General features: G+C 38.8%; 1 protein-coding gene across 22 annotated transcripts in view; it reads right to left on the bottom strand.

Moving 5' to 3' along the window:
- Window positions 1-26,207, bottom strand: part of ROBO2 (roundabout guidance receptor 2) — a 1,060,454-nt gene that overhangs the window by 120,033 nt on the left and 914,214 nt on the right. For 16 of the 22 annotated variants that reach the window (XM_032678944.1, XM_032678942.1, XM_032678955.1 and 13 more), the window contains 3 exons: window positions 20,188-20,326; window positions 5,016-5,143; window positions 1,761-1,772 (listed from right to left, as the gene is read on the bottom strand). In XM_032678944.1, coding sequence (XP_032534835.1) covers window positions 1,761-1,772; window positions 5,016-5,143; window positions 20,188-20,326 — 279 coding nt within the window. The remainder of the gene's footprint in view (window positions 1-1,760; window positions 1,773-5,015; window positions 5,144-20,187; window positions 20,327-26,207) is intronic. The other 6 variants (XM_032678943.1, XM_032678947.1, XM_032678954.1 and 3 more) reach the window with 1 other exon arrangement.

Raw genomic sequence — 26,207 nt, 5'->3', positions numbered from 1 at the left:
TCATATACCTGGACATAAAGTAAACGGAGACCAAGAGCTGCTGAATAAGCTTTGGAGATGGAATCAGGGATGACTCAATGGCCTGAAAAGCCTTAAAAAAGAATCAGTGCTCTGAAATGAGACACCATCAACACTGCTGAAACCTATCATTTTCTAGCAAATCTCCAGTCATCTGTTTTATGTGGCTTTCACACAGCCTGAAACAGTCTCTACTTTTTTTTCTTGCCTTTTTTTTTTAAGAGTCAGCAAAGTGAGAAAAAATACCTAGAAGTAAAATAGTTTTAATCCTTTGGCATTTCTTAGTGCATGAAGAAGCAGCATCCCCTGACATGAAAGATTTACTTTAAAAGCACACTAAATTCATGCTGCACTTTCTAAGAAACGGAACATTTTCTTGCAAGTTTACTCCATTTTTACACTGTTACAACTCTTGGGAATTAATTTCTTAAGAACCAGCATAATGCCAAAGTATTACAGTAGTGATTTGGATTTAAAGCTTGCTATCAAAAACCCCAAATGGAGAAGAGTGAATTTCTATTCTGCACAGGGAATTCTCCAGGCTTGGATAAGCCATGCCATGGCTGTGGAGATATTCGTCTTGGCTCTATATTTGCTAGTCCAAGGAAGCTAATAAGATGAGATCACCTTAGTTCTGGAAAAAGAGGCCTAACTTGGATTTTATCTTTTAATTATTCTAACCTTTCTTCCTCCAAACTCAGAACACTGAAGAGCTGAGATGACTTCAAACTCACAAACTTTAGTCAAACACATATCTAGAAAAAGTTTTGACTAAATAAATAAAGACCAACCCGCTCAGCAATCTCCATAAACAGCAGTACCAACTTTTTACACTAATCCAAAAAAATAGGAGTAACTATATTATTTGAAAAGACACATCTAAACACAAACTACAAAAATCAGAGGAGCAGTGCAACTCATTAAACTAAATCTATATAGGCACAGAGTAACCATCCATGAAAGAAAATTAAATAGTATGTTCAGGATATTTCTGAACACCAAAAGTGAATTTCAGCTACTGACAGTTGCAAAATTTCCATTATGTTTAGCTGTATTTTTTGTACATTTTCAGAATTTCAAAGGCATAGGAAAATTTTCAGTGTGGGAATAAAAAAATTCAGAGGTTGTCTTCCTCAGGACTTGTTTTTCAAAACAGTCTGCATCCTATACAGTGCATTTCAAACTGCACTCCAAGATGACCCAAAGGCAAAAATCAGTGATGAACTTTCTTAAGAAGCACGGAAATCTACTCCATCCCCTCTCTGATTTTAGGACCACTTCATTTCAGAGCTCTTTGAAAGACACAAGAAAGACAAGACATGCAAAGCCTGTGCTATTACTGCTGTGCAATAAAAGCAGGATGAGCTGATCGTTTAGGGCCTGATAGAAGCTCAGCAAAGTCAATACAATCCTTTCTTGATTTCAATGGCTTTTATACCAGGCCCATAAACAGACCATTAAAAACATCTAAATGAGTGATTTTTGCTCAGTATCACCACACCCACCCCCGTTTCTCTGATTGGCACTTGCTGGTGATTTGGCAAAATGAGTTTATACACGACACAGCAGAAAATACAAAGTTCAGAAACAGCACTTTGTCAGTCAAAATCACTTGCCTGGTGTTAGACAGTTACGACTATTAAGCGCTGGCTGCTCGTTTCAGCCAGTTAAATGCTGCTGCAAATGAAAGATGAAGCACTGCATGAAGCCATGCTAAAATGGATAGAAGGATGGTTACTTACCAACGGGGCGAGCTGTTGACATTACAATGGTGTAGTGAGAACATAAAAAAGAAATTAAAAAAAGAAAAGAATATCTGTCAGAATGCATGACGTGTAATGTTACCTTCCACTATGGATACTACCATGATTGCTAACCCCTCAAATGACAGCCTGAGTAAAATGTTTACTGTTGTTATCGCTCAGTCATGTGCCACTATTATCCCATTTACTTGAGCATAGCATCTGAACAAGCTGACTGGAACCATTCTCTGAGAAACATTTTTATTATCTTCGCATGCCATCATCAAGTATCATTGTTAATGCCTGATAAAAGAAAAATTGCATTGCATTAGCACAAACTTTTAGATCCCGATGAACACATCAATTTAAGCCGCACACTGCTGAATGTCATGCCAGTAGATGCAAGGCCTTTGCTTTCTGAGTCAAACACCAATTGAATTTTAAGCATGACCAGTCTGTACAGCAGTAAGGGCTACAGAAAGCCCAGGACAGTTTTTCTCACTCAATAAGGACATGAAAGCTTACAGCACAGTTGTTTTTTTTTCCTCACTGACACTGCTGATGAAAATATAACAAATAGGCTGAAATGGCCGCAGGGACTTCAACCCAGAACCTCCCAAATCACTCCTTAGGTAACTTCTATTTCCTAAAAAAATTGCTGCTAAATGATCGACAGGTTAATACTGTTTCAGGTTGATATCAAGACTGAAAGTTGCTGCTGCAACAAGTGATTTCTTGATTATAGCGACAGCCCTTCATTATACTTGTGCTGGGGAAGAGGGCTGCCAGTCCCCCTGCTAATAAAATATAGACATCCCTTTCAGAAGAGCTGAAAAGTGGTACAAAAATTGACTCCAGGTTGCATCTGTGTAGGCAAAGCTTCCCTTGTTTCAGCAGCAGAAATAGTTACACATTGCTGAGCAACAGCACAATTTTTTTCTTTTTTTTTTTCTCTTTTTAAGAAGATTACAGAGTCCGTGTGCTTATGTGCAGGCTAGGGTCAAACATAAGACATGCAGATTCAGAGGTAACAGAGCATGCAAGGACCTTCTTAGTTCTCAGTCTTTCCATGGCTCAATCCCTACTTTGGGATACCCACTTCATTTAACTGTTTCGAGCCTGCTGCCCTTTCGCACCCGTCATCTATTGGAACCCTTTTTGGCTTTTAGAATTATGAACATATTCCCTCTTCTGCAGAAAGACGAGGTGTAAGTGTTTTGCATCTTTCCAAGAGAGGGCATGAAGCCTGAGTCACAGAACTCAGACTCTGGTGTTGTTTGTGACAGTGTAATTCAACCTTCCTGACTGGGAGCTGAGGACTGCACTGCTGTCAGGTTGCCATATGCAACCACTTGGCACCTGCAAGGACCAAGGCACCCTTAAGGTAAATTTTGAAATGCTAAGTGGTTTTGCTCCTCTACATGACAAGTGGTTACAGTAGAACTAGTGTCAGATAAAACTGTTAAATTTGAAGAATTCAGAACTAAGACTTTAATTAAAAAGACCATTGCTCATGGTCCCTTTAAAGTCAATGGGAGTTTTCCTAGTCCTTTGTTTTCAGAAAATTCGGAGCAACAGACTTCTCTGGTGAATTTCTTCACTTTTCTCATTTCCTGTCATATCCTGAACATTTAATAAGCTTATAGTATCATGGTTTCCTTAGAGTTGGATAAACAGTATGTATTTGACCATAAACAACAAACCCAGGGGGAAAAATACACAAGACAATAAAAATCTGCTTTTATGTGGGAAAATCAATTAAATTATGTATTTCCTCGAGTTTTTTTCTGTTGTTTCACTTTTCATCATGTTCAAGCTTGGGTGATTTCAAAGGATTTTTTGTCTTCGTTCTAACTGTTGTTTATATCACAAGTCTGGGTAGCAAATCTGAAAGGCTTGCTCCAGTAATGTACACAGTGGACACAGTTCCAGGAGTGTTTAAAGGCTAGTGAATTGGTTACCAGATTTATGGGATACTGTGATCCTGTCTGTGACAAAGGAACAGGGTGAGACTATTTCTGGGAGTTCGCTGTGGTGACTGTTTTTCTCATGTCACAATACAGAAGAACAATCTCTTACATAAGGATGTAGCAGGTAAACCTATTTCTTCAGCTTAAAATGGGAAGAACTGCATTGTCACTATGGTCTAAAGTGCACACTGAGGTAGTATTTCAGCAGATGGATTAACACAATGCTCTCTTTTCTTTGTTACATACTAAGATCTCTCCCCTTCAAAGCCACTCGGTGCTTTTTTTTTTTTTTGTCCCTTTGAATTCAGCAAATTAAACTGAACTGTGTCCATGCATTAAATGGATGGAAATGGAAGCTGGCCTCTTGGGTCAGTTGACCCCAGTTCTAATAAAGCAATCCATTGAGACTTTGAACATTTGATTTAATGTGTATGAAAAGAGGAGGACAGATAAAGCTAAAAATGTTTTTATTAACCTTTCACAGCTCTACTGAAAACCGTCAGCATGCACCACTAAACTGTGAAATAGTGTCTGCATGATATCCATTGTGCCAAATTGCTGCTTATCTTTTGGAATGTAGTAATGACTATTATATTCTGTTTACTCATATGGAAATATTAGCCTACAAACTTTTTCTGTCCCCTTAATCTTTAGCATGTCTATATCTACTGTCACAAAAGATATTTTGTCAACTCATTATTCTACCAGCCTTAAAGCCTCCTTACCAAATCAAACAGCAGCACATAAACAGACTGGGTACTATAGACCACAAATATTTTAGGAGAGAATATGTTAGTCTTTACCTTGCAATAGTTATACAATTTAATTAGGATTTTCTCTTTCCTTTGACTATGGTTTATCTTGCAGATAAAGGGTAATGGTAGAGAGTTTAATTATAGCAGAGCTAATCACATAATAATTTTATCTGCATTATGTTTGTCATTGATATAGTTACAATACTCCTTGTACCTCTTAGAGAAAGAAGCGTGAATAATGGCCTAAACTGATGGCTCACATATGCCCACAGTTATGTAGTGCTTGCTTATTCATACATATGTATAAATTCTTCAATAAAAACACAGTTCTTTAACTGCAGGGAGATCCTATCCTACTGAAGTCAATTAAAATTTTGCCTGAAATATCACCAGGACCAGGATTTCACCAGTGATGTAAATCACTGCCGTGCACCCACAACTGCCCAAGGGTATGTGAAACCCAAACAACGCCAGGGGAAGATGTGGCCCATTCCATCAGAAAGCAATTCATCCATACAGGACATGCTCACCTCGCACAGTGAGGGTAGCAGAGGCTTCCACTTTTCCAACTCTGTTCTCAGCAATGCAAGTGTAGGTTCCCTCGTCTGTGCTCATGGCTTTCTTGATGCGCAGAGTGTAGTCGTCTTTGATGTCATACCTGTGGGACAGGAAAAGGATGAAAACTCGTTTTGTGGACAACAGAGAGGAACAAAAAGTACCACCTGGATTACGCCACTCTGAATCTATCTTGGAGCCAACTTTGGAAGATAAATTATTATCTGGCATTAGATAATTCCGCCAAGCATTAATCTTCGTGACATTTTTATTGCACTCTGCATTAGTTAGAAACTTTACATAAAATTAGTATTGCTATGTTCACTCAGTATTAGGGCTTTATTAATAATATCATTCACTTTGTCCTTGATCTAGAGCAATAAGATAAAATTAGGCTATCAGACATCAGTTATCAATACATGACAGCTCAGGTTTATCATGCCTTTAAACTGTGTGAGCTACACATTTTACCTTTTGCTGATTTGGAAATTTCCTTTTATGTACAGTTTTTCCCTACTGCAGCAATCCCTTAGGGAACCATGAGCATGTTGGTAGGATCTCACACTACCCGATTGCAGACAATAAAAAATATATTCAAGCTCTGGAATGTGACATTTATTGAAGAGGTACATTAAAGCAGATTTATCAATTTCAAAGAAATACCCCAAAATGATTCATTAAGGGTGGACAATAACATTTTCTCTTTCTTAAAACACATTAGAAACAATTCAATTATGCTTTTTCCATTTCCTTGTTTCTCCTGTTGAAATAATTCTAAAACTATGAGGATGTATAAAATGTGAATTAATACAAAGTATTCCAACATGCAGCAAACATACATTCTCGAGGCATTTAAAGTGCTTATATCCAGAAAAATATTTTCAGTTAAATTGTTATTATCCTGCAGAAGTCATGCTTAACAAACTATTTTAGGCTCTCATCCAAAGCTCATTAAAGTCAATGGGAGACTTTATGAAATGCATTTGGTCCCCAAATCAGGAAAACACTGAATTCCAGTATGGATATTTTAATCTTGAAATACTCTCTTGTAAAATTATTTTCAACAACATTTCTTCTTCACATGGTAAGCCTACGATAAATTAAGTCATCTTGAACCTGAAGTTGGCTTCAGATTCTCATTTACCAAACAGTGAAATAGGAACATGAAACTAAAGAAAGATCAAGACTTCAGGAGATGCCAGTACTATTTCTCACTGCATTCACAATCATGACATAACTTCAGAAGGACTGATTTACCTTCTCTTTGCTATACAGTAAAGAACTCTAGACTTGTTCATATGGAAGAGCACCCTTAAAAGATTTGATGAATAAGAATGCAATGCACTTATTTAGAGGAAGGTTGTCAGGCTCTGTAAGCATTTTTAAATGCTTTGGGAACATGAAACATAATTTTTTTTGTACATAATATAGATTGCTATTGGTTCCTTTAATATAGATTTCTAGAGAGAACACTGAATGCTAACAGACTTTAAAACATCTTCACTCAAAGGGTCCTATTGTTGAAGCATTTAAGGGTTCTGTTAGGTCTAGTTAGATATCAATTACAACATTATTGCCAAGACATCTTTTCATACTCATTACAATACAACTTCATTCTGTATTCAGTAAGTCATTTCTATTAATTAATAAGAAATAATTTTAAGAAGACCAAATTGGGGTTAACCATTCTGTCAGAGTTAACATAAACACATACAAAACCCGTTTTCCTAGGAGTTACACTTAACTGTATGTACATACAGTACCTCAGGTTTAAGTAACGAATAAGAGATGTGTCAAGGGGAAGAATAAGGAGATGCCATGGCAAACTTCAGAAACTTGTAGGGATATGTCTTTTGTCAGTATAATGCCTTTGGGTGGGGGGGAAGTTATGATGCTAGAAATACTTAACATGCCGTTTCTGGAGCACTACAGATCTATTGCAACTACATTCAACAGCCACATGCAGTTGAGGAACATTTCTTCTTGACTGCTCACAAATTATGTCATTTTTGCATGCTGTGCTGCATTAGTCAATGGCAAACAGAAATCACTGTTTACATAAGAGAGAAAATGCATATTTTCCCCCCTTGAAAATCTCAAGGACGTGACAACAGTATCCCACACTGATGGAGAAGTTACTTGTCCTTGGTGACCGCAGAGTTGCAGACAAGAGAAAATGCTTATTTTCTTGACATGATGCCAGCCCTAGGAGTCTAAAAATATAAATTTGTATTCAGCTCCTGTAAGATGAGAAAACTAAGATCAGTTGTAATATAAATATGAATTGGATATAGGAATCAGAGTTATAAAGCTGGGTAACAATTAGTCATTGATTTTATTTTTTTTTTTTTTAATAGGACAAATAACATCCCTGTGGTTCCCTTAGCGCTGGCAAGAGGAAAACAGAGAGGCAGCAGGACTGCATCTGACTGAGGGGCTGCTTGAACTGGGATGCAGGAGGCCTGGGACAGGGCCTTCCAGTCTGCTGTGGGCTGCAGCTGACTCGCTCCTCTCCCCGTCCCCGATGTGCCGGTGGTGACGGCATGCCAGCCAGCTGCCTTGGAGGCTCGGGCAGCCTTTATGCCTGCACCTGCCAATCATGCAAATTGTGCAAAGGCTGCCGGGGGAAGGAGCCAGCTGCATGGCATGCCAGGACGCAGAGCAAGGGTGCAGCCATCATCTCCCACGCGGGCCGTGAAACGGAGGGTGGCGTAAACATGTCGCTCTCACGGTACAGTTATCAATTAATTCAAGGGCAGGTTCAGCTCTCCCAGTCTGCTTCTCCTACAAGGCCATACTGGGTTTTTGGACCATCCTGACAGAATGTGCCATCCAGCAATTAGATTCATACATAGATGGGCCCATGGGACATTATAACCATCTGCTGTCCTGAAGTACTGATACGCTGCCCCTCAGTCATCTGTTCCACCCGCACTGTCCCCAGAAGTCACCATGGTTCAGTGAAGAGCTCTGACAGATGAAGCAGGTAGGAAGAAAACTGGCTTTTAGACTGATCCACAGCAGCACAAGAAGTTTGTGTGAGAAAGGGACCATGAAGTAACAAGGAGTGAAGACTGAATATGTGTTCAGGACCCATCTGTGCAGCCTTTAACAGCGTGTCCTCCTCTCTCTGTTCCACAGCCTCGTATTCCCACAGCGAGGCGTTTTCACCTGAGTTTTTGTGGAAGTTCACTCTCACCTTGATTAGTGCTATTGAGCACTTGGGAATCAGGATTAGGGCCTTTCTCTTTGCTACTACCAATCACAGAGAGAGGTTACCAGGTTCCTGGACTGACCATGGAATGGTAGGAAACCAGAGCGCAGCGGTTAAATTGTTCCTCAGTGTAGCCAGCGCACTCAGAAGGCAATGCCTTCAAAATATGTGCAGTGTCAAGAAACAACTTGTGACATATTGCCCAAATATTGCTGACTCCTAGCCAATTAATGCTAACATTCAGCTAAAACCATGGGGTGTCAGACATCAGCTTCACATATTTATGGCCATCTAATTGATTTTAAGTACTTCTCTTTGTTAAACATTCAGAGGTGCTTCTCCATTCAGTTTAGCTTAGACTTCAGCCATCAGACTGAGCTGGGAAAGGTCTTTTAAACAGCCAGTCAGTCTGTGTCAGATATGAACCAGCCACTTTTGGGCACCACGTTAAATAATTTCTGTTCTACAAGTAATAGAGCAGATCTGCCTTTAATTACCCGAGAAGGAAGGGGCTGGCAGGGGACTGGCAAGGAAGAAAGAAAGAGAGAAACAAGAGGCAGATGAGAAAACACTGCTGGTGGGGAAATTCTAATAGAAATTGGGTGATTTTGAGTGAAATCTGGCAGTCTCTGGCACATATGAATGCATTCATTGTTGCTAGTTTTGATTAATGACAGTTGTACAATAGTGTGCTGACAGTCACTGCCATACAGACACAATTTTTTTTGATATGAAACACTGCTGAAAATGCAACCCAATCAGATTTGGCCCCTGAACAACATGTGCTATCATCACTGTACCGTGAATTGAGATTGATTGGTAACCAGCTGTGACAAAGTGGGAAAAAGAGCCTTGTCTTTCTCAAGAAAAGAAAAGAAGAAAAAATTCAGAAAAAACTGAATTGTGTCAAAACCATTACCATCTGCTCAACTAAATAACAAATAAAACAAAACACATTGACTGTTTTTAACTATCACAAATTAATGTACTGAGGTTGAATTTATGTATTGACTTAAGTATCTAAGAATAAACTTGAATTGAACTGGTTTTGTCACAGTTATAATTCTTTCCCCCCCCATTCAAAAGTGTATCTGTTCATACTCAGCCACCAATCTTCCACGGTTATCAAATAAAAAAATAGGAGAAAAAAATTTACTGAACTTAAAGAGAGATTTAGCAACATGCTTTTTTTTAATACATTTTCAGAGTGTTTCAGAGAACCTCTAGTTTCCAGATTTTCAAAAATGTGCAAGTAGCTGTTCATAAAAATATATGCACTTCTTTTGTCTTTAACATGCAGAGGTAGTGAAAATATGTCTCCAGTTGGAGTAATTACATTCCTAAATGTCCAAGTAGGCCTAACTGTTAATACAAGGATGTACTTGCTTTAGCAGTGTATTTTAAACTTCACAGAATTCATCACTAAATTCAACAACATCCAACTCAAAAAGTCTTATTTCTTGCTAAAGGGAGCTTTGTAAGAGGAAAAAGTCACATCTTAACTGTTGCAAATAATACCGCTGGCATTATTTAAAAAATTTAAATCTGTTTATACCAGGCATCTATTTTCTTCTAAAACATTACTGTAAATAAAATAAAATAAAATAAATAAAATATTAGAATCTTTGTATGCATGCACTGTAGGCTTTTTTTTTTTTTTTAGAGATGGCACAAAAATTACTTTGCTCTATTTCCTTTTGCCTGTTTGCCAGACTATTTTGCAAAACACGCACAAAGCTTCAAGATTACTCACAACATGGATGATTAGGGAGCCCAAATAGAGAGATGCTACTGGCCAAAACCAGAGTAAACAGGAGGTAGTTAAGGAGGCTTAAGCTTCTGTCTCCACTTCTCTTTTGTGGTGCTGGCACTTCAGCTCCCAGCACAGTGCCACAGCTTTTCACTGGCTCCAAGACTGTGCCAGATGGAGGGAGCCAGAGGGAAGCTGCAGCGAGATAGGAAGCGTGAGCTCGTTACCTGCTTCAGCCTCGTGTGATGCAGAAGCAGACAGGAGAGCCTCCATTCCCACCGGCAATGCCCTACTCCCACCTCCCTTACACAAACAAGAGTTTTGTTCACTTCCATCCCATGCACTGACAAGTGGGAGAAGAAAGAAGCCCAGACCACTGTGAGTGACAGCTTTCTGAGGGAAAGATAAGGGAGTCTCTGGTTTCCTTTCCCTAGTAAACCTGAATCACCAACAGAGAGAGCATGAATGTGTACATTTGTGTGCACTGGTCTCAAATTACTCTGTTGTGCCCCTGAAATCAAGGCTAGTTGCTGCTGGGTGTCTCTAAGACACTGCTTACAGCTGTGATAAATTGAGCTACCAGGGAGCGATCCCCAAGGTGCTGACAGGATGGCTACCAGTAACATCTACGTCTGCATTCCCATTTATCTTTTGGCTGTGCCATTCCTGCCACAGAAAGGTAGGAGAATACTTGACATTACCTTGAATTTCTTCCTGGGAGGCACATAGGCAAGCAGTCATATAAAAGGGTTCACTGGCCTTATCCCATACAACAAACCAGAAAAAGAGCTTTATGACACAGGCTACTATTCACTATTTTGATTTTTCTTAAAGTATGCTGACAGCACGTTCTGCTTTAGTCCAAAACCTCTTATGGGTTGTGATAAGCATATTATTTGTAAATGTTAGGGTACTCACTCTCACTTCCAATAACACAAAACACAAACCCACGCTGTACTGTGTTTTAAACCAAGGCATTCAACAAAATGGCCTAAATCTCATAAAACATATATATAACTGTAAAGTCACTAGGCCAACATTGTGAAACCATACCTGTGTCCATGAAAATGGTGTTCTCCAAATTCTCTGGAAGCATTACACTCTGCAGTACTGCTCTTATGTGCAAACAGACAGGTGTGACTGCACATAACTAGTGCCTCACAAAATCAGGAGCCAAGTACTCAAGAGAGAACCAAGAAATTAAAATGAGGCTGCTTTTGGATTCTCTTGGAAATAATTTGGAAACAAACAGAAGTTAAGAACAAAACATATGTTTGGGAATCAATGATTCAGTAAACCCTATCTAAACTTATGCAAGCTCCATCTTTTACCTCTACATCTCTGCACAGAGAAGTGTACTCACAGGGAATTACCACATGATAATTACCCAAAATGGGGTCTGATTTGATTTTAGTTCCAGACATGGCTCCATATTTCAGAAACTGGAGCGTCAGTGGAAGTATGATCTAAGAGACCACGTAATGGCTTGGCATGGAGACCCATCCTCCCATCACCAGAAGCAGGCCTTTCCCTCACAGCTGAGACACATTTCTCAGGCACTTGGGGAGATTTGTATTATTAATGCCTATGTCATAAATTCACCCGTCAGAAAAGTACCTTTGATTCTCAGAGTTGTCTGGTTTCATCCATTTCTGGGTTTGAAAAATTGAAATGATACTGCAAGGATTGGAACAAAGTAAGAAGATCTGAGCCCAGACCAGTATCTTGCACTCACTAAACTCGGCTCGATGCACTTTTTTTAACATGAGCACATAGATCATAAATAGTTTGAAATAAACAGAGTTTCTGTTCGCCTATCTATTATTACTTGCCTTAAGCATGATAAATGATTACTATAAACTTGTCAGAGAACTCTGAAGTATTTTCTAATCAGTATTTTGAATCAGTAACCAACCTTGAAGTGGTAATTAAAGATGAAGTCATGTTAATGTTTTAATGAAACTGCCTTCAACGTTGCAGTTGAGCCAGAAGTCATATTCTTAAAAAGTACATTTTGCTAATGTTAAGCAATTATCAATGTAGGACTTCCCAATAGAAACTTAAAATAATTCTCAGGGTTAAAACTTTACCACTGAGGTGTTTTCACTGACTGTGTAAGTTTATTTGTTTTTGACAGAGATGACAACTTTAGTATCCCATGCAGGGATGGAATGTGTTAATGCAGAAGAAATCCCTGCAGGCCACCCATCTCAGTAGCATCAATAGTCAGAGCTCTTGAATCTTACTCCCACTTGAACATAACTGCCAGCTTCCCTCTCCCTGCTCTCCTGAGGGTTTGATAGAAAAATTGCATAGTTAATTATCTTTACTTTTTCATTCTATATTTTAATAGTCAATAAACTGATTACAGTGAGATTAAACTGTTTGGTATCCTTATACTTTTCAAGAAAGATGGCTACCTAAATATTCTAAAATTTATAAATACAGTGCATAAACTATGTGATCATTAAGTTTTTACTCAGTATACTTTCTGATAGTAAAGAAGATTCAAGCACTAGAATGAGTATTTTGAGTGAAATTCTACATTAAATTTTACTGTGTCTCCTTCCTGCAAGACTATTTTTTTTAATTCAGCCTTCTGTGAGTGGAAAATTCAGAGAAACCCAAGTTCGAGGCTACTACTACTGGCATCAAATTTTGTTTCTGAACTCTGCCAGTGACTTCATTAAGTCCTTGAAACTTAACTACTTTAGGATGTTAAATAAGAGAATAAAAAAAATCAAAACCAAACCCAAACAAACATTTTCCTGTAACAATACTACTTCAAGTGCACTGTCAGCGATCACTTCATAGATCACCAATGGTTCACACAGTACAAAGAGAAAACACGCAGGCAGGAGTGCTAGTTGACACAATTCCTTTATGGATGCTGTCCATGGAGTTGTAAAGCTATTTTTCCCACCTTGACCCTTATTGTAAGCAACTGGAGACTGTTTTCATGAATCTGCAAACAGACTGCCTGAAACAATAGCTCTTCTCCAGCTCTGTGGTGAGAACTGACACTTAACATGAAGCCAATTTAAATGTCAGTGTTATTAACCATTTCTCTACTGATCAGTCTAGCAGAGTCACACATCTAACACTTTTGCTCACAGCATTTAATATTTCAGACAAATGGAATGGCAGATAACTACTGGGTTAAATTTTAGACCTCTGGGGTAACTGTGGGATGATGCAATTATAGGACTTTATTCAATGTCAAGCTTTGGGGGATTTAAAACATAAAAAATACTCTCATTTACACATTCACTTGGCCTTGTATTTCTCATAGAAGTGTAAGAAATAGTTTTTCACTTACAGAGCAGGAAGCCATCAGTGACAGGCAAAATGTCAACCAGAGAAAAGGGATGCTCAACCAAAAGTACAAGAGAAGGAGGTACCCCACAAGCACTGGGGCACATCATCTTGATGCTATATACACAAAATTAACCAATCCCTGCATCTATTTCACCTCTCATCACCTCCTTATCTCTAAATGATATCTCTGGCTTTACAGAAGTTTCCTCAAACAGTTCAACACAACAGCAAAAAGATGCTTACACTGCACTTTGCTGAGATCTGCCTGTGTTCACTCAGGATCCACGGACTCTACAAGTTGCAGAGCAGCTCACTCTGTGCCAGCTGTGTGCTGCACTACACCCATGGTAACAACATCCTCTACAAACCGTCTCTACTCCCTCCAGATGTGTGTAAGGACACAAACAGCATATTAAATCTCTTTCTTTCACTATCTCCCTTTGACAAGCTGTTAAGAACATCCAATCTTCTCCCCTATGCTCCTCATAAAGGGACTTAATCTCTCCTTAATGCTTTAGCTTGGGAAAAAAAAAAAAAAGATGGACATGCAAATCATACAGGATCTAACCAGAGGTGACAAATACTACATGCGATATAGCTAATATGAAAAACATCCTTTCCTGCCGACCCTTTATTTAAAACCATTAATTGTTATTAATTGCAACAGAAATTTGCTGATGTAACCAAAGATTATATCCATTACACTACTAAAACACACTCTTTACTCTAATTAATTTTCAATACACATTAGACTGCATTTTGTTACAATCGGCACAGATATTAACTCGAACAAAGCACACAGCACTGTAGTGTTATTAACTCGTATTTCATTGAAAGGTCAGTCTCCCCTTCGTTGTATCTAGAGGGAGCTGTAGTTAAATACCTCACTATCCCATCCACAGAATATAAATGGAATTATGTAGCATTGTTGTTTACTCTCAAAAATTACTGTTACCCTTGCTTACAGGGCCACATCCTGCGATTATGAACGTGGTGGGTTGAACCCTGGTTAGATGCAAGGTTCCCACCAAAGCTCTCACGAGAGAGCAACAACTCTGCAGCCACCCAGAGCAATGCAGAAGGAGTGGGGGGGGGTGTTCCAGGTGCCTGAGCTGAGATTCCCCTGCAGCCCAGGGCACAAACTGTGGTGAGGCAGCTGTGCCCCTGCAGCACATGGAGGTCCATGGCAGAGTAAGATCCACCTGCAGCCCGTGGAGGACCCCACAAGGGAGCAGGAGGATGTCTGGAGGAGGTTGTGAGCCTGTGGGAGAATCTCTGCACTGGAGCAGAGGAAGAGTGTGAGGAGTCTTCCCCCTGAGGAAGAAGTGGTAGAGACAACACGTGATGAACTGACTGTAATCCCGTTCCCCACCTCCTGCACTGTTCTGAGGGGGTAGGCAGAGAAAATCAGGGGTGAAGCAGAGCCAGGGAAGAAGGCGGGGGGGAGATGTTTTTAAGATTTGGTTCTATGTCTCCTTATCTTATTCTGATTTGGTTGATAATAAATTGAACTAATTTTTGCCCACATCAAGTCTCTTTTGCCCACAGCAGTAACTGGTGAGTGATCTCTCCCCATTCGTATCTTGACCCATGAGCTTTTAATTATATTTTCTTTGCCCTGTTCAGCTGAGGAGGGGAATAATAGAAACGCTCTGGTGGACACTTGGCATCCAGCCGGGGTCAACCCACCACAGTGGAAAAATACAAATGCAGAACTTCTCTTGCCATCAGGGCCTTTCTGGATCTCCTCTTAAGGAATCCAGCTTTTCTGAGTTCATTAGGATAAGGTTTGCTGCCAGCTGCATTTAAATGCATTTCAAAGATTTGCGTCTGGAAGACAGTAACATATTTTTTAAGATTTCATGTTTTACTCTTAGTTTTGGTCTCACAAGATGCCATGGAGGAAAGCAGAGAAATTATAGGTGTGTACTTTTTCAATAAGTACTATCAGGAGTGTGACAGTATTTCTGCCCAGACTTCGCAAATGCAATCACTTTTCAGGTACAAAGCATCCAGTTTTAAAAACATAGCAAAACTAACACCTACACAGAGTTGTGTTGTTGCAGCTAACATACATATTGGAATATATAATTTAACTCCATGCTTTAAGAATGCTCTTTCCCAAGTAATTTTTAATGAATATTGCTAATCTTCAGCAAATAAGAAAGCTTACTGTGCTGTTTGTGGTTTTCACTGCTGCGTGACACTTCTCTGTTTCATTTAATAACCTACAATCTCTCAACACTTAGCAATATACCTTGTGTAAACTACACACCATAGTCGTTCTGAAGCATCACTCTTGGTTTTTCTGCCTACACTCCTGCTGCCTGGGTGATGCATAAAACAAATACCTCTTCCTGCTGGTGCAGTTGCCACTTTTCATCTCTAGTACAATATCCACCTAATCAGACAGTGCCTCTAAGTGCAACTTAAAAGAGCAGGTTATAATTTCATTAAAGATGTATTTACTGAGCTAAAACAGCTGTTCTGGGCTGGAATGCAAAAAAAAGGCCTATGTGATTGCTACTCAGTCATTTTTAAGGCAACTGAAAAATACATTTGCTGAGCTAACCTCACTCTCCCGAAGAGCTGGCACTGCTGGCTTCTTCTGTATAAAAGGTTTAAACAGTTATTATAGTGTGTCATAAATTTTGACTTGTAATTGAAAATCTCTTCACTTCCTACAAAAAAAAAAAAAAGTCCTTATTACTTGCTATGTAATTACAGACCATGCAGCTGCTCTCTTCGGCTTCGCTAGAAAATTTGAAGAAATGAAACACTGTGAAAACCTTATTCAAATGTTATTAAATTGCTAGTCATAGATATGCCACTCTCATACTGGAGGCCCTCAAATAATATCACTTTCTTCCTGTTACCAGGACTAAAAAGTAGATGAATCAGAAGTGGATCCAGGTCATATTGAGCTTCCCACCACAGAGGAGACCATCAGGTCTTTAGCAGGAAGGTATAATCTCTATTTCTGCCAAGAAGACATCAAAGGAAAAGATATCTGAGCGTGTATCTGGAAAGAGACTTCAATGCATAAAGACAATTTTTATTTCATTTTCAATAGGTCCTAATAATTATGCATGGCCACAATTGTCTAAGTCACTTCACTACAATCTTTGTGCCATTTCCTTGTGTCACTTATAATGAAAAGAAAATATTCATGAAATAGTGAACCTCATATTTCAGCCAAAGGCATAGGATTGGTGACCCCACAATATCCTGTTCACCTCCAGTGGTTTGACATGAGTCATACTTGATTAACTATTCCCTAGCCTTTGTGTACTGCAGAGGCTATGGTGTGATGCTGAATTTTTAGAGCAATTAAAATAAAATATACACCATGCGCCCCTACCTTTGATTTACAATGCATTTCAGTCTTGGGTCACTGATTTGAAATGGGCAGCTTCTGGAAAAAGGCTTTACACACCCCTGACTTCACTTTGCATTTTGTTTCTCCCTGTTGGTGCTGTTTCAACATTTAAACCAGCAAGTTATTAATTTGCTGGGATCAGTTTGGGATCTAACTAGGATTTTACAGACTGAAGATTACAATTAAGACTGAAGATCACAATGTAAAAGAACTATGAAAATGGTCATCATACATAAGTCACAACACTGTTTCCATCTAGTATTTACTGTTTTCTTAATTCCTGTCCAGACATATGCAGAAGAGCTCCAGGATGCATATCACAGTCTGAAATCTCAAGCCAGGTCTACAGGACAAGTAACTTCCTGTGACTGCCAGTGAGATCAACGTTTCCTTGGCATTTTGAAAAATTCCACTCAAAGAACCATTTTAAGGTTTTAAATTCAAAATACAGACTACCATAGTTGGTTTAGATCATCAATTCAAAGCAGCTAAAATTTGGAATGAAGTTTTGCACCTTCAGAATAAACAAACTGTTCTAAGTTTTAAAGCATGGTTATTCATACAGTTCTGGTTAATTACACAGACTTTTCAACAAATGGCCAAATTAATTTTTTATAAACAATGATGCTTTCAAACATAATCATTTCTTTAGAATCTGGGATTTTTTTCCTCTTCTAATCCAACTGCAACTGGAGATGCTTGTTGTTCATCAGGGACCTTTATAATTAAAACTCCAACAGTCTCAAATTATTTTCCAATTATTACTCAACACACAAATCGGTACAGCAATACTATTTATACTTGTCACCAGAAAATACTGTGATTGCTTTCGCACATGTCACTAAGAAAAACCTAAAAGTAAGTAAGGTGGAAAAACAGAGAAGGAGTTCTGAAAGACTATGGATCCATTATTACTGACTCTGGCATTCACCAGGAGCAAATTACAGAAACAAAATGCAAAAATTCAGTTTGTCCCACTTTGCTGCCACTGAACTAGACACTTTTGGAAGTCGAACTAACAACAGACACATTTAAAAATTTGCAGTAATTGTTGAAACAGGTACCTACTATAATTGTCTTGTAATCTAGGGATGAAGCCAAAAGGAAATTATTGAAAAAATTAAAACCGACAGATGTGCAAAGAACGTTGTTAGCTGTAGAAACAGGAAATTGATATTGAAAGTTATAAGACAAATAGCTGCACAGATCTGCTCAGAAGAAGTGTTTATGCATGTAGGAAGAATAACAAAGGGAATTCCTTGAGGGCTTTATATTTCACTGTAGATGCTGAAATACTTAAAATACAGGGGCTCAAAAGCTGGATGCTAATTTCTCTTTTACCTCAAAAAAACCCCCAAAACCCCACCTCCCACTGCATCAAGGAGAAAAAACTTTGACATAATCTTCTTAATTTATAAAATTGCTATATTATCATTTTCTCATGCATCTATCTATTCCTTCAGACTACACTTGAGCAAATTTCTTTGCTGGGTTTAAAAAATCCAAAAAAACCCCTCCACCAATAGCTTTTGTTTTAGACATTCCAAGTTAATCTTCCTTGATGAAGCATCATTCAGTGGATATTTCCTATTTGGAAATATCCACTCTTTGGACAGTGAAGACTCTGCTCACGTATTCTGCTGTACATCTGAAACATTTTAGAAAAGAAAACATACAGTGCTGTCCATCAGAGGTGTTTGCTTCTGAAGTGCAGATGTCAGATTCTACTGGATGACCACAATCCACGTGGCTCAGGTGGTGGTCACCTGATGCGTGGGCAGGAGCTGTGTTGGTCCTCTGTCCCCCAAGGTGGTCTCCAGAGTGAGGTTCTGCAACCTTGCCCCTTCCTTACCCACCCCTCTGATGTTCTGGGAAACAGATATAGATGGAGACATACCCTCACTTTCTGTTTTAAGATGCCAAAACACAATTAATGAAATGTTAAACAGCAGTGTGAAAACACTGCAAAACATGGAGAGTCGTTTTGGAGTCTGAAGTTGATTATTATCAGAACGCATCCCATGAACCTTCTCTCCTTTTAGTTAAAAGCCCAGTGAAAACTCTTCCAATGCTTCCTGCTAAATTTCTTCTTCCTTAGAAATACATCATGAATGAACATGAAAAATTATCTCAAAGTACACAGTACTACGTTTTTCACAGTAAGATAAAAAACAAAAAGAAGTAACAGAGACATTAAAAAAGAAACTATTAAAAATGCAACCTAACCAAAGACACTGTTGGCTCTTCATCTATTACTACTGCTTATGAGACCAAGAAGTAGACACGATTTAAAACAACAGAGGTTGCACAACAGCAAGAATAAATCACAGAAGCACAGTGTATTTACTGTGCACTACTCTACAGTGCATGGTTAAATATTAAGCAAACAGAAAAATCCATCCTAACATCTAAAAGTCTTCTCTTCAAAATAATATTTTGTGTATTACATGCGTACACATCTGCCAGTGTTATTAGCAAAACAGCTAAGTCACTATTTAATTTGTTTAAGTTGCAAGAAAATTAATTTTTTAAAGTATTTATATGTATATACACATACCTATCTTACTTATGTAGAAAAGTTTTTTCTAGATTATGTATTCCATTAGTACATTCTACTGATGGAAAAGATCAATTATGGTGGGGGAAAAAACCGTGGTGCTATTCAGATCTGCTGTTGAAATTAAAAGCCACAAGGCCAAGAAGGATTTGCTGGGTTATGGAAACCTGGGTTTTAATTCCTGTTCCCAGACCTGTTTCTGTGTTAATATTTTTTAATGCAACAATGATTCAGCATCAAAACAAGGAAAGTTCCAGAAAATGAGGACCAAACGCTGTTCTGTTAGCTGAAAGGAGCCAAACTAATTTAATACTCTTTTGCAGGAGAGTCTCTCTGCCCCTGCTCACTCTGGAATTTTCTCCGTGTTTGTTCCAGAATACACGAGTCTTTCTCGAACACAAGGGGCCTGTTCCAGATTTCAGCTTTGCTTTATGCTTGTGCTAGTCTGGCTTTTTGTTTCCTCAAGAGGAAGGTTTCTCTCCAAGACTTAATAGAAGTGAACTAAGGAGCCAGCAAAGCCCACCTCAGTGCTGTGCCTCTAATCCATTCTGCTAGTGCAACAGAGCAACTCTCCTGCCAAGTTGTCTCCCTCTTGGTATCAGCATATTATTCTGAAGGCTACTCTCACTAATACGTTCCTAAAACATCTTTACTGTCTCCAGTAAATTCAATGAATACCCATGTGCTCACAACACCTACAAATCATTTTTCTTCCTTCCGCAGGAATCCATTACCCGGACAACTCACCCAGACTGGGTGTCCCTGCTCAGCTGGCTCTGGAACAAGTTTTGTAGTGCCAAAGACCAGCCATAAGGGAAATAAATCTCGGAAATAATGTCAGACAACAAGCTGTAAGTAGTAGGGATGGATTCCAGCATTATTCAACAACTGAAATTTGAAAGTGTGGGGAACGTGAACGTTGCTCTCACCTTCCTCTCGGTAAATCCGCATCATCTTTCTTCCACCGGACTGTGGGTGTGGGATCCCCCTGCACCTGGCACCGGAAATCCACGGCCTCCTCCTCCAGCACCACTTGGTTTATCGGTCGCCTGAGAAACGTGGGCCGCTCTTGAAAGAGACATTAAAATTCCTTGGTGAGTCAGAGGGTTGAAATGAACATTTTTTGACTTTTCAGCATCTTTTTGTTTACCCATCCACCACACAGAAAGGAGGCTGAGCTCCACAAATTCAGACAAGTGGAACTGATGATGTGCATAAAGAGCCAGGAAGAGGGCTGCCAGGCTGGAGAGGCAGGGGCTGTCGCATCTGGCCCTCAAGGAAGAGTGGAGTGCCACCAGAAGGCAGCCTGTGCCAGGACTGACTGCCCACCTGCCCTGCTGGACAGCACACAGGGCTCTGAGCCTGTACCCTTCCCTAGGAATGCTGTGGCTCTGCACTGCTCCACACACAAAGCCTGATCTGAGAGCTCCTGCCCGCTCTAGCAATATATGAGCTGCCAATGGAGTCAGCCTGCCTTTGGCAACAATCAATACCTTGATGCTTCAGAGGAAAATTTAAACTCGGTGTTAGGCGTCTCAGGCAATTGCGGAGTGTCGGGCAGAGGACAGAGCTTCCCTTCGCCGACTTCACCATGGAAAACCAAATTAAGGTCTGGATAACAACTTCTGTTTACCCTTGTTATTTTAGCCTGCACAGCTACAAATATTATTAATCACCCTAATGTTGCACAGGCCTGCTTAAAATCCAGATGCAGAGCCACAATCTGCTCTCAGTGGTCCTGGTGCAGTACCCTGAATACAGACACTGGTACAAACTCCAAGTACCGGTAATTTCATTTGAAAGGATGTCACTGGGGTGAGTTTCCAAGTTGCCTTTGGATTGCATAAATTTTGTTCTGTCCTCTCAACCATACCACACTTTTATTGTCATAAATTATTTATGCTAGTCAAACCATTATAAGACTGGGTTTATATGAAGCAGTATTTCCACTCAAGACAGGGATTTATCATAAAGACGTTTAAAACTGGTTACACGCTATGTTTCACATTTCATTCTCAGCAAGTTGAAGGGTATGATGTCACTTAAAAAAATTACTCAAAATTCACAAGGATGCAAGCAATACCAGATTCTGACTCGGGCAGTTTGTCTTGATAACTACAGAGCTGAGTTTATAGGTTGGTTATACATGTTCGTTATATGCAAATAATAATAAAAATAAAAACCATTAAAGAGTGTTAATAAGGTTGCAAAATCAAGCAGGCAGCACCTCACTGCCAGAACTAAGGCTGCCTGCGTGCCTGTTAATCACTTCCTTTCTGTTCATGCCTTATGGGACTGGTTGCAATTATATGATAACACATCATTTTTTCCCCAAACATCTCCAGATTGTTGGTGTTCATTTAATGAGCAGGTGTTTAATATTTTGCTTTAGTTGTACTGTTTAGTGGGTGGCCTCCTGTCATACTAATCAAACTTCACTTCAAAGGCAGAATTATTAATTTCCTCATGACCTCTATTACACATATCTTAAAGCTTCATGAGCAACTCACTTATTTTCGTAACTCCTCTCCAAGGTGTGATGGAGATCTTAGAAAGCAAGACAAAAAATATCTGCTAAATTTTTATGCCCAACCTGAGCCACAAAACCGGCAATTTTTGAGGGGCGGGGAGAATTAAACACCAATTTTGTGTGTTCAAAGCTCAGCTTCCATCTAATTCAGTTGCAGACAAAAAAAAATGTTCACCCCTTTTATAAATCAGAATGTCAGAAAATTAAGGAACACAAAACCACCTGTTAGCAATTATGCAAATGAGTGACAGCATCAGATAGGAATTCCATGATAGTAGCAGGGGGACCTATTGGCAGGGGAAAACGTATTTTGTCAGCAGAAGAATAGACATGCTCAAGAATCTATAGCACTTTTCCAGATGATAGAGATAAGAATATGTCTAACGGGCAGAGATTCTTCTCCCCAAACCATTGCTTTTGTCCTAGTCCTGTTCCTGCCCAGAACGTGCAGGTTTCAGCAACGTTTGGGCAAGTAAATTCAGTTCTAGTCTCTTTCCACACATTGAAATCTTTACTATTCCACATTTCAAGTCTGTGTACAAGCCATATCCAGCTGCTGACTGCTTCCTTAGCCAATTTGTCTCATCTTAGCCCAGAAATATTGTATTGGACCTGCAGTTCTCAGGACAGAAAGCTTCCTCCATTCCTCTCCTTCAAACCTTTGCCCATTTCTCTCCAATTATTCCTTTTACTCAAAACTGCAAGAACTTCCACATTTTCAGAGAGGACTGAATTATTTTGGCAATTTAAAAAATAAATAAATTAAAATCAGTTTTCTAATCAGGCACAGAATATTTTAGATAAAGCCTTTTTAAGTTTGACAAACTTATTAAAACTGGACAAGGTAAAAAACCCTATTATTTCTTAACGTTAGTGCCAAGCAATGCACTTGGCCCACCTGTAACTATGTGAATCTAGATGGGAATTTCTTTATGAAACTTTCTGCAGGTTAGCAACACCATCTTATTCGCAGCTGCTCTCCTAAGTAGATCTCAGACCAAACCCTGCTCTGAGCTCATACATAATACATTCTTCATTTTGGTATTTGTTTTTCAAAGATGATACTAAACTAAGAAATTTAGATCCAGATTGACATTTTAATTGGTGATTTGGAGGCCCTTGGTATACCCACACTGAATTTAAATAACTGTGTGTACCTGCACAATGGCTTGGTCTGCACACAAAAATTATTTTAGACCACGTTTATAAAAGCTGTATGTAAACAGCTAAGAAATTAGTGTGTGCATATTGATGAAATTGCTACTTGTGGCTGTAAATTCTTCTCCACAGGAGATGAAGAAATAAAAATCCCTGTCGCATGTCGAGGAGAACCCAGAAAGTAAATGGCCCAAAGGTCATTAGCTAAATCCCTGGATTCCACACCTAGGCAATTTAGGAGCATACACCCACACGTTTGTTTCAGATCAGCTTCTTAAACTGCGTATTTTCAAAAACATTTAAGAAGTTTCTAGAAAATAAATAGCTATGAAAGGACAGATCCCAGTTAGCGGGGACATGCAGATACCATTAACTGCTGGTTCCATTTTTCCATCATCTCTGCATTTTGCACAGCGGGAATCAGGAAAGAACAAGTTACCTCTCATGTTGTTTCCTGTATTTATATCACTCAGAAAACCCCTTGAATGTGTCCAATAGCTAATTATACAGCTATAAAGTGATCAGAGCGAATGCCATTGCCAATGCAATTAACATTCTTTATATGAGATTAACTGGATTTGAGTCACCTGCATAACTTGCTTACAATGTTAATCTCTCAGGAGACAGAGCGCTGCCTGCCCAAGCATGCTAAATAAAGAAGGTTTCTTCACACAGCCAGGTCGAATTTAGTTTAAGAGCTAATTTTGACAAAAAAATCTTTTTTTTATTTTTTTTTCCCTTCTGAAATGGTTTGCCCATAAATAAAGCCTTGTGGTATAATTAAACATTGTTATTCTGTCAACAGCATCCAGAACACAATATATTTGAGAAACAACAAGAAAGGGTGATAAATTAAAATCACAGACATATATAAAAATTTTAATATAGCTATTTTATAAGCTTTCACTGAGTAAATAAAGTACCTACTTCCCAGACTTTCTCTGATGAATATTAAAAATCTTTGAAGAGAACTATAAAATAGGTCATGGTTATATGTCATGTCAACCAGTCACGCTATTACTAAGGTGACCTTTATAACTTCAGAATAAACTTTGCTTGCAGTTATAAAAGGGGGTTGTTAATGCAATCTGGACACACATCTAACAATCTGTTGCAGAGCTCGAGATATGCACTGCAAGGAAACCTACAGATCCTAACCAGAAACAGGAAAATGCTTTCCTTGCTTTGGGTGCTGACACAAGTTAACCTCAGAACTCAATTTTTCCCATATTTAACAATTGGTCTGAGTATCACAGTCTATTAGAGAGGCTCAGATGACCTTCAGATGTATTATTGCCCTTTCTCTGTTCCTCAAAAAGTTAGACAGCCATACATGGGGCCTCAATCTAATTAAAATGATCCTAACTACCTTAATATATTTTCTCTGCTGAGGCAACTGCTAGAGTGAAAGATTTGATGGTCCCCATAATGCAGAGCCTCAATCTGATTTGGAATTGTTTTCTCTGTCTTTGCTGGAGAAAAGACATAATTTTTTTAAAATGTTTTTGTGTTCTAGAAAGAGTATTAAAGTAAAAATTAAAAGGCTTTGGGGAGGGATTTAATAGCAAATGTTAAAAATAAAAGCTTTTTTCCCTTTAGCACTCTGATGCAAAAAGAAAAAAAAAAGGAAACATTAGATGGTTGGAAGCAAATCTCACTTCAGAATGCTGTCAGTAGCATAGATATTTTATTAAATACAATGTAATCTGGATGAAGTAAAGCTCTCTGCCAAAAAAGAAGACGTGGAATAAGACAGGATATTACGATCTGACTAAATTTACCTATGTTGGCCAAATAAATGAAAATACAATTGCAAAAGCAGATGGCTTTATATTTAAAGACATTCTTCTACTGCCTCTTTTTAGGCACTTTTCTATTTTTCATTTAGAAATAAGCACCTTCTGCTCCCTAAGGAGCACCCAAGGTGAGACAAACTTGCCCAGTAAAGGCATGGAGCACTGACAAGAGGCACATGCATATGCAGTAAAATTATTTTTATCCATTGCTAGTAGTTTTCTCCTTTTATATGTGTCTACAGCCGTGTTCATTTCAGTCTTTCCTGACCATTCCATGCAGACCATGGAGACCAAATCAGACCCTTTTTCACAGCAGTATCATTATCCTATTACAGCTCCTCTGTATCTGTGAATAACAAATATTGTAAAGACAAACTGGCTTTTTGCAAATTGCCACAAGTAAACTGCAAGTGGGAAATACAAGTATTGGAAGAAAACCTGGAAAAGCTTTCATCTGAAGGACAAAACACACACTGCTGATTTCCCTGTCTCGATGTGTGAATGCATACCTGGTTTTGGTAGATTTTTCCATGTGACTGGGAAAGCTTTTGGGACTAATTTCCAGGACACAATGGGACAAGACTCTCTGCTAAGGCCTTCCACATAAGCAGAGCTCAAGAAAGTAAAATGGGGCACAATGTCTTCATTAAAGGATTTTTGGATTTCTTTCCTCTAACGCCATGTCATCACAGAATACTCTTCCTGAAACTACGGCTTCTCTTTCAGCCTGACAATATCTACAGAACATCAAACACAAATACTTCTTCAAGCATCAGACAAAAGTACCTCTTCATCCCACAGGACCTTATTAGTTGAAAAAAGGGTCAGGTACCAAAGTCAAAATCAAAGATTAATCCAAAACAATCTTTATTATGTCCAAATTGACATATCTTTTAAAGACGTTTTTGTACTCTTCTTAGTTATGTTTTATATTCTTTTGAGGCTCTTCTAAATATATCTTTTTCCACTGCTTGATGCCAGCCTCTTGAAGTTGATATACTAAGGCTTTCATTGATTTCACTGAGCTTTAGAATCAATATACAAGATATACCTTTGTACATGCACTTCAAACATATCATTTTAAGTCCAAAGGAAAAAAAAAAAGAAGAGTCTGAAACAGCTAAAACAACTTGAAAACTTATCTCAGAACAGGGCAATAGCATGACAAAATGATAAAGGTTATCTTAAAGAGTAATTCCCACTTTATTTAATTTCTGGCTCCATATTATGTATTTACAAACAAAGCTTTCTTACAAATTGGAATTAAACTGGTTCTGTTTTGCATCTTGCCTTAATTCTGTTCAGCCAAAGGCTATGAGACCAAACACAAGCAAAGCAACCTAATTTGTATCACTTACGCTTCTGAAATTGGCCTTTAGGATAATAAAGTCCCACGCTGCCTCTTTTTGTGAGCATTAGGATTGATGTCATTAACTTCCTTTAAAGGACAACTCCGTCACAGCCC

The sequence above is a fragment of the Chiroxiphia lanceolata genome, chromosome 2 (genome assembly GCF_009829145.1).
Source record: "Chiroxiphia lanceolata isolate bChiLan1 chromosome 2, bChiLan1.pri, whole genome shotgun sequence".
In the NCBI taxonomy this organism is placed as follows: Eukaryota; Metazoa; Chordata; class Aves; order Passeriformes; family Pipridae; genus Chiroxiphia; species Chiroxiphia lanceolata.
The sequence above is the reverse complement of the archived record's forward strand: the minus strand, read 5'-3'. Positions and strand labels throughout refer to the sequence as shown.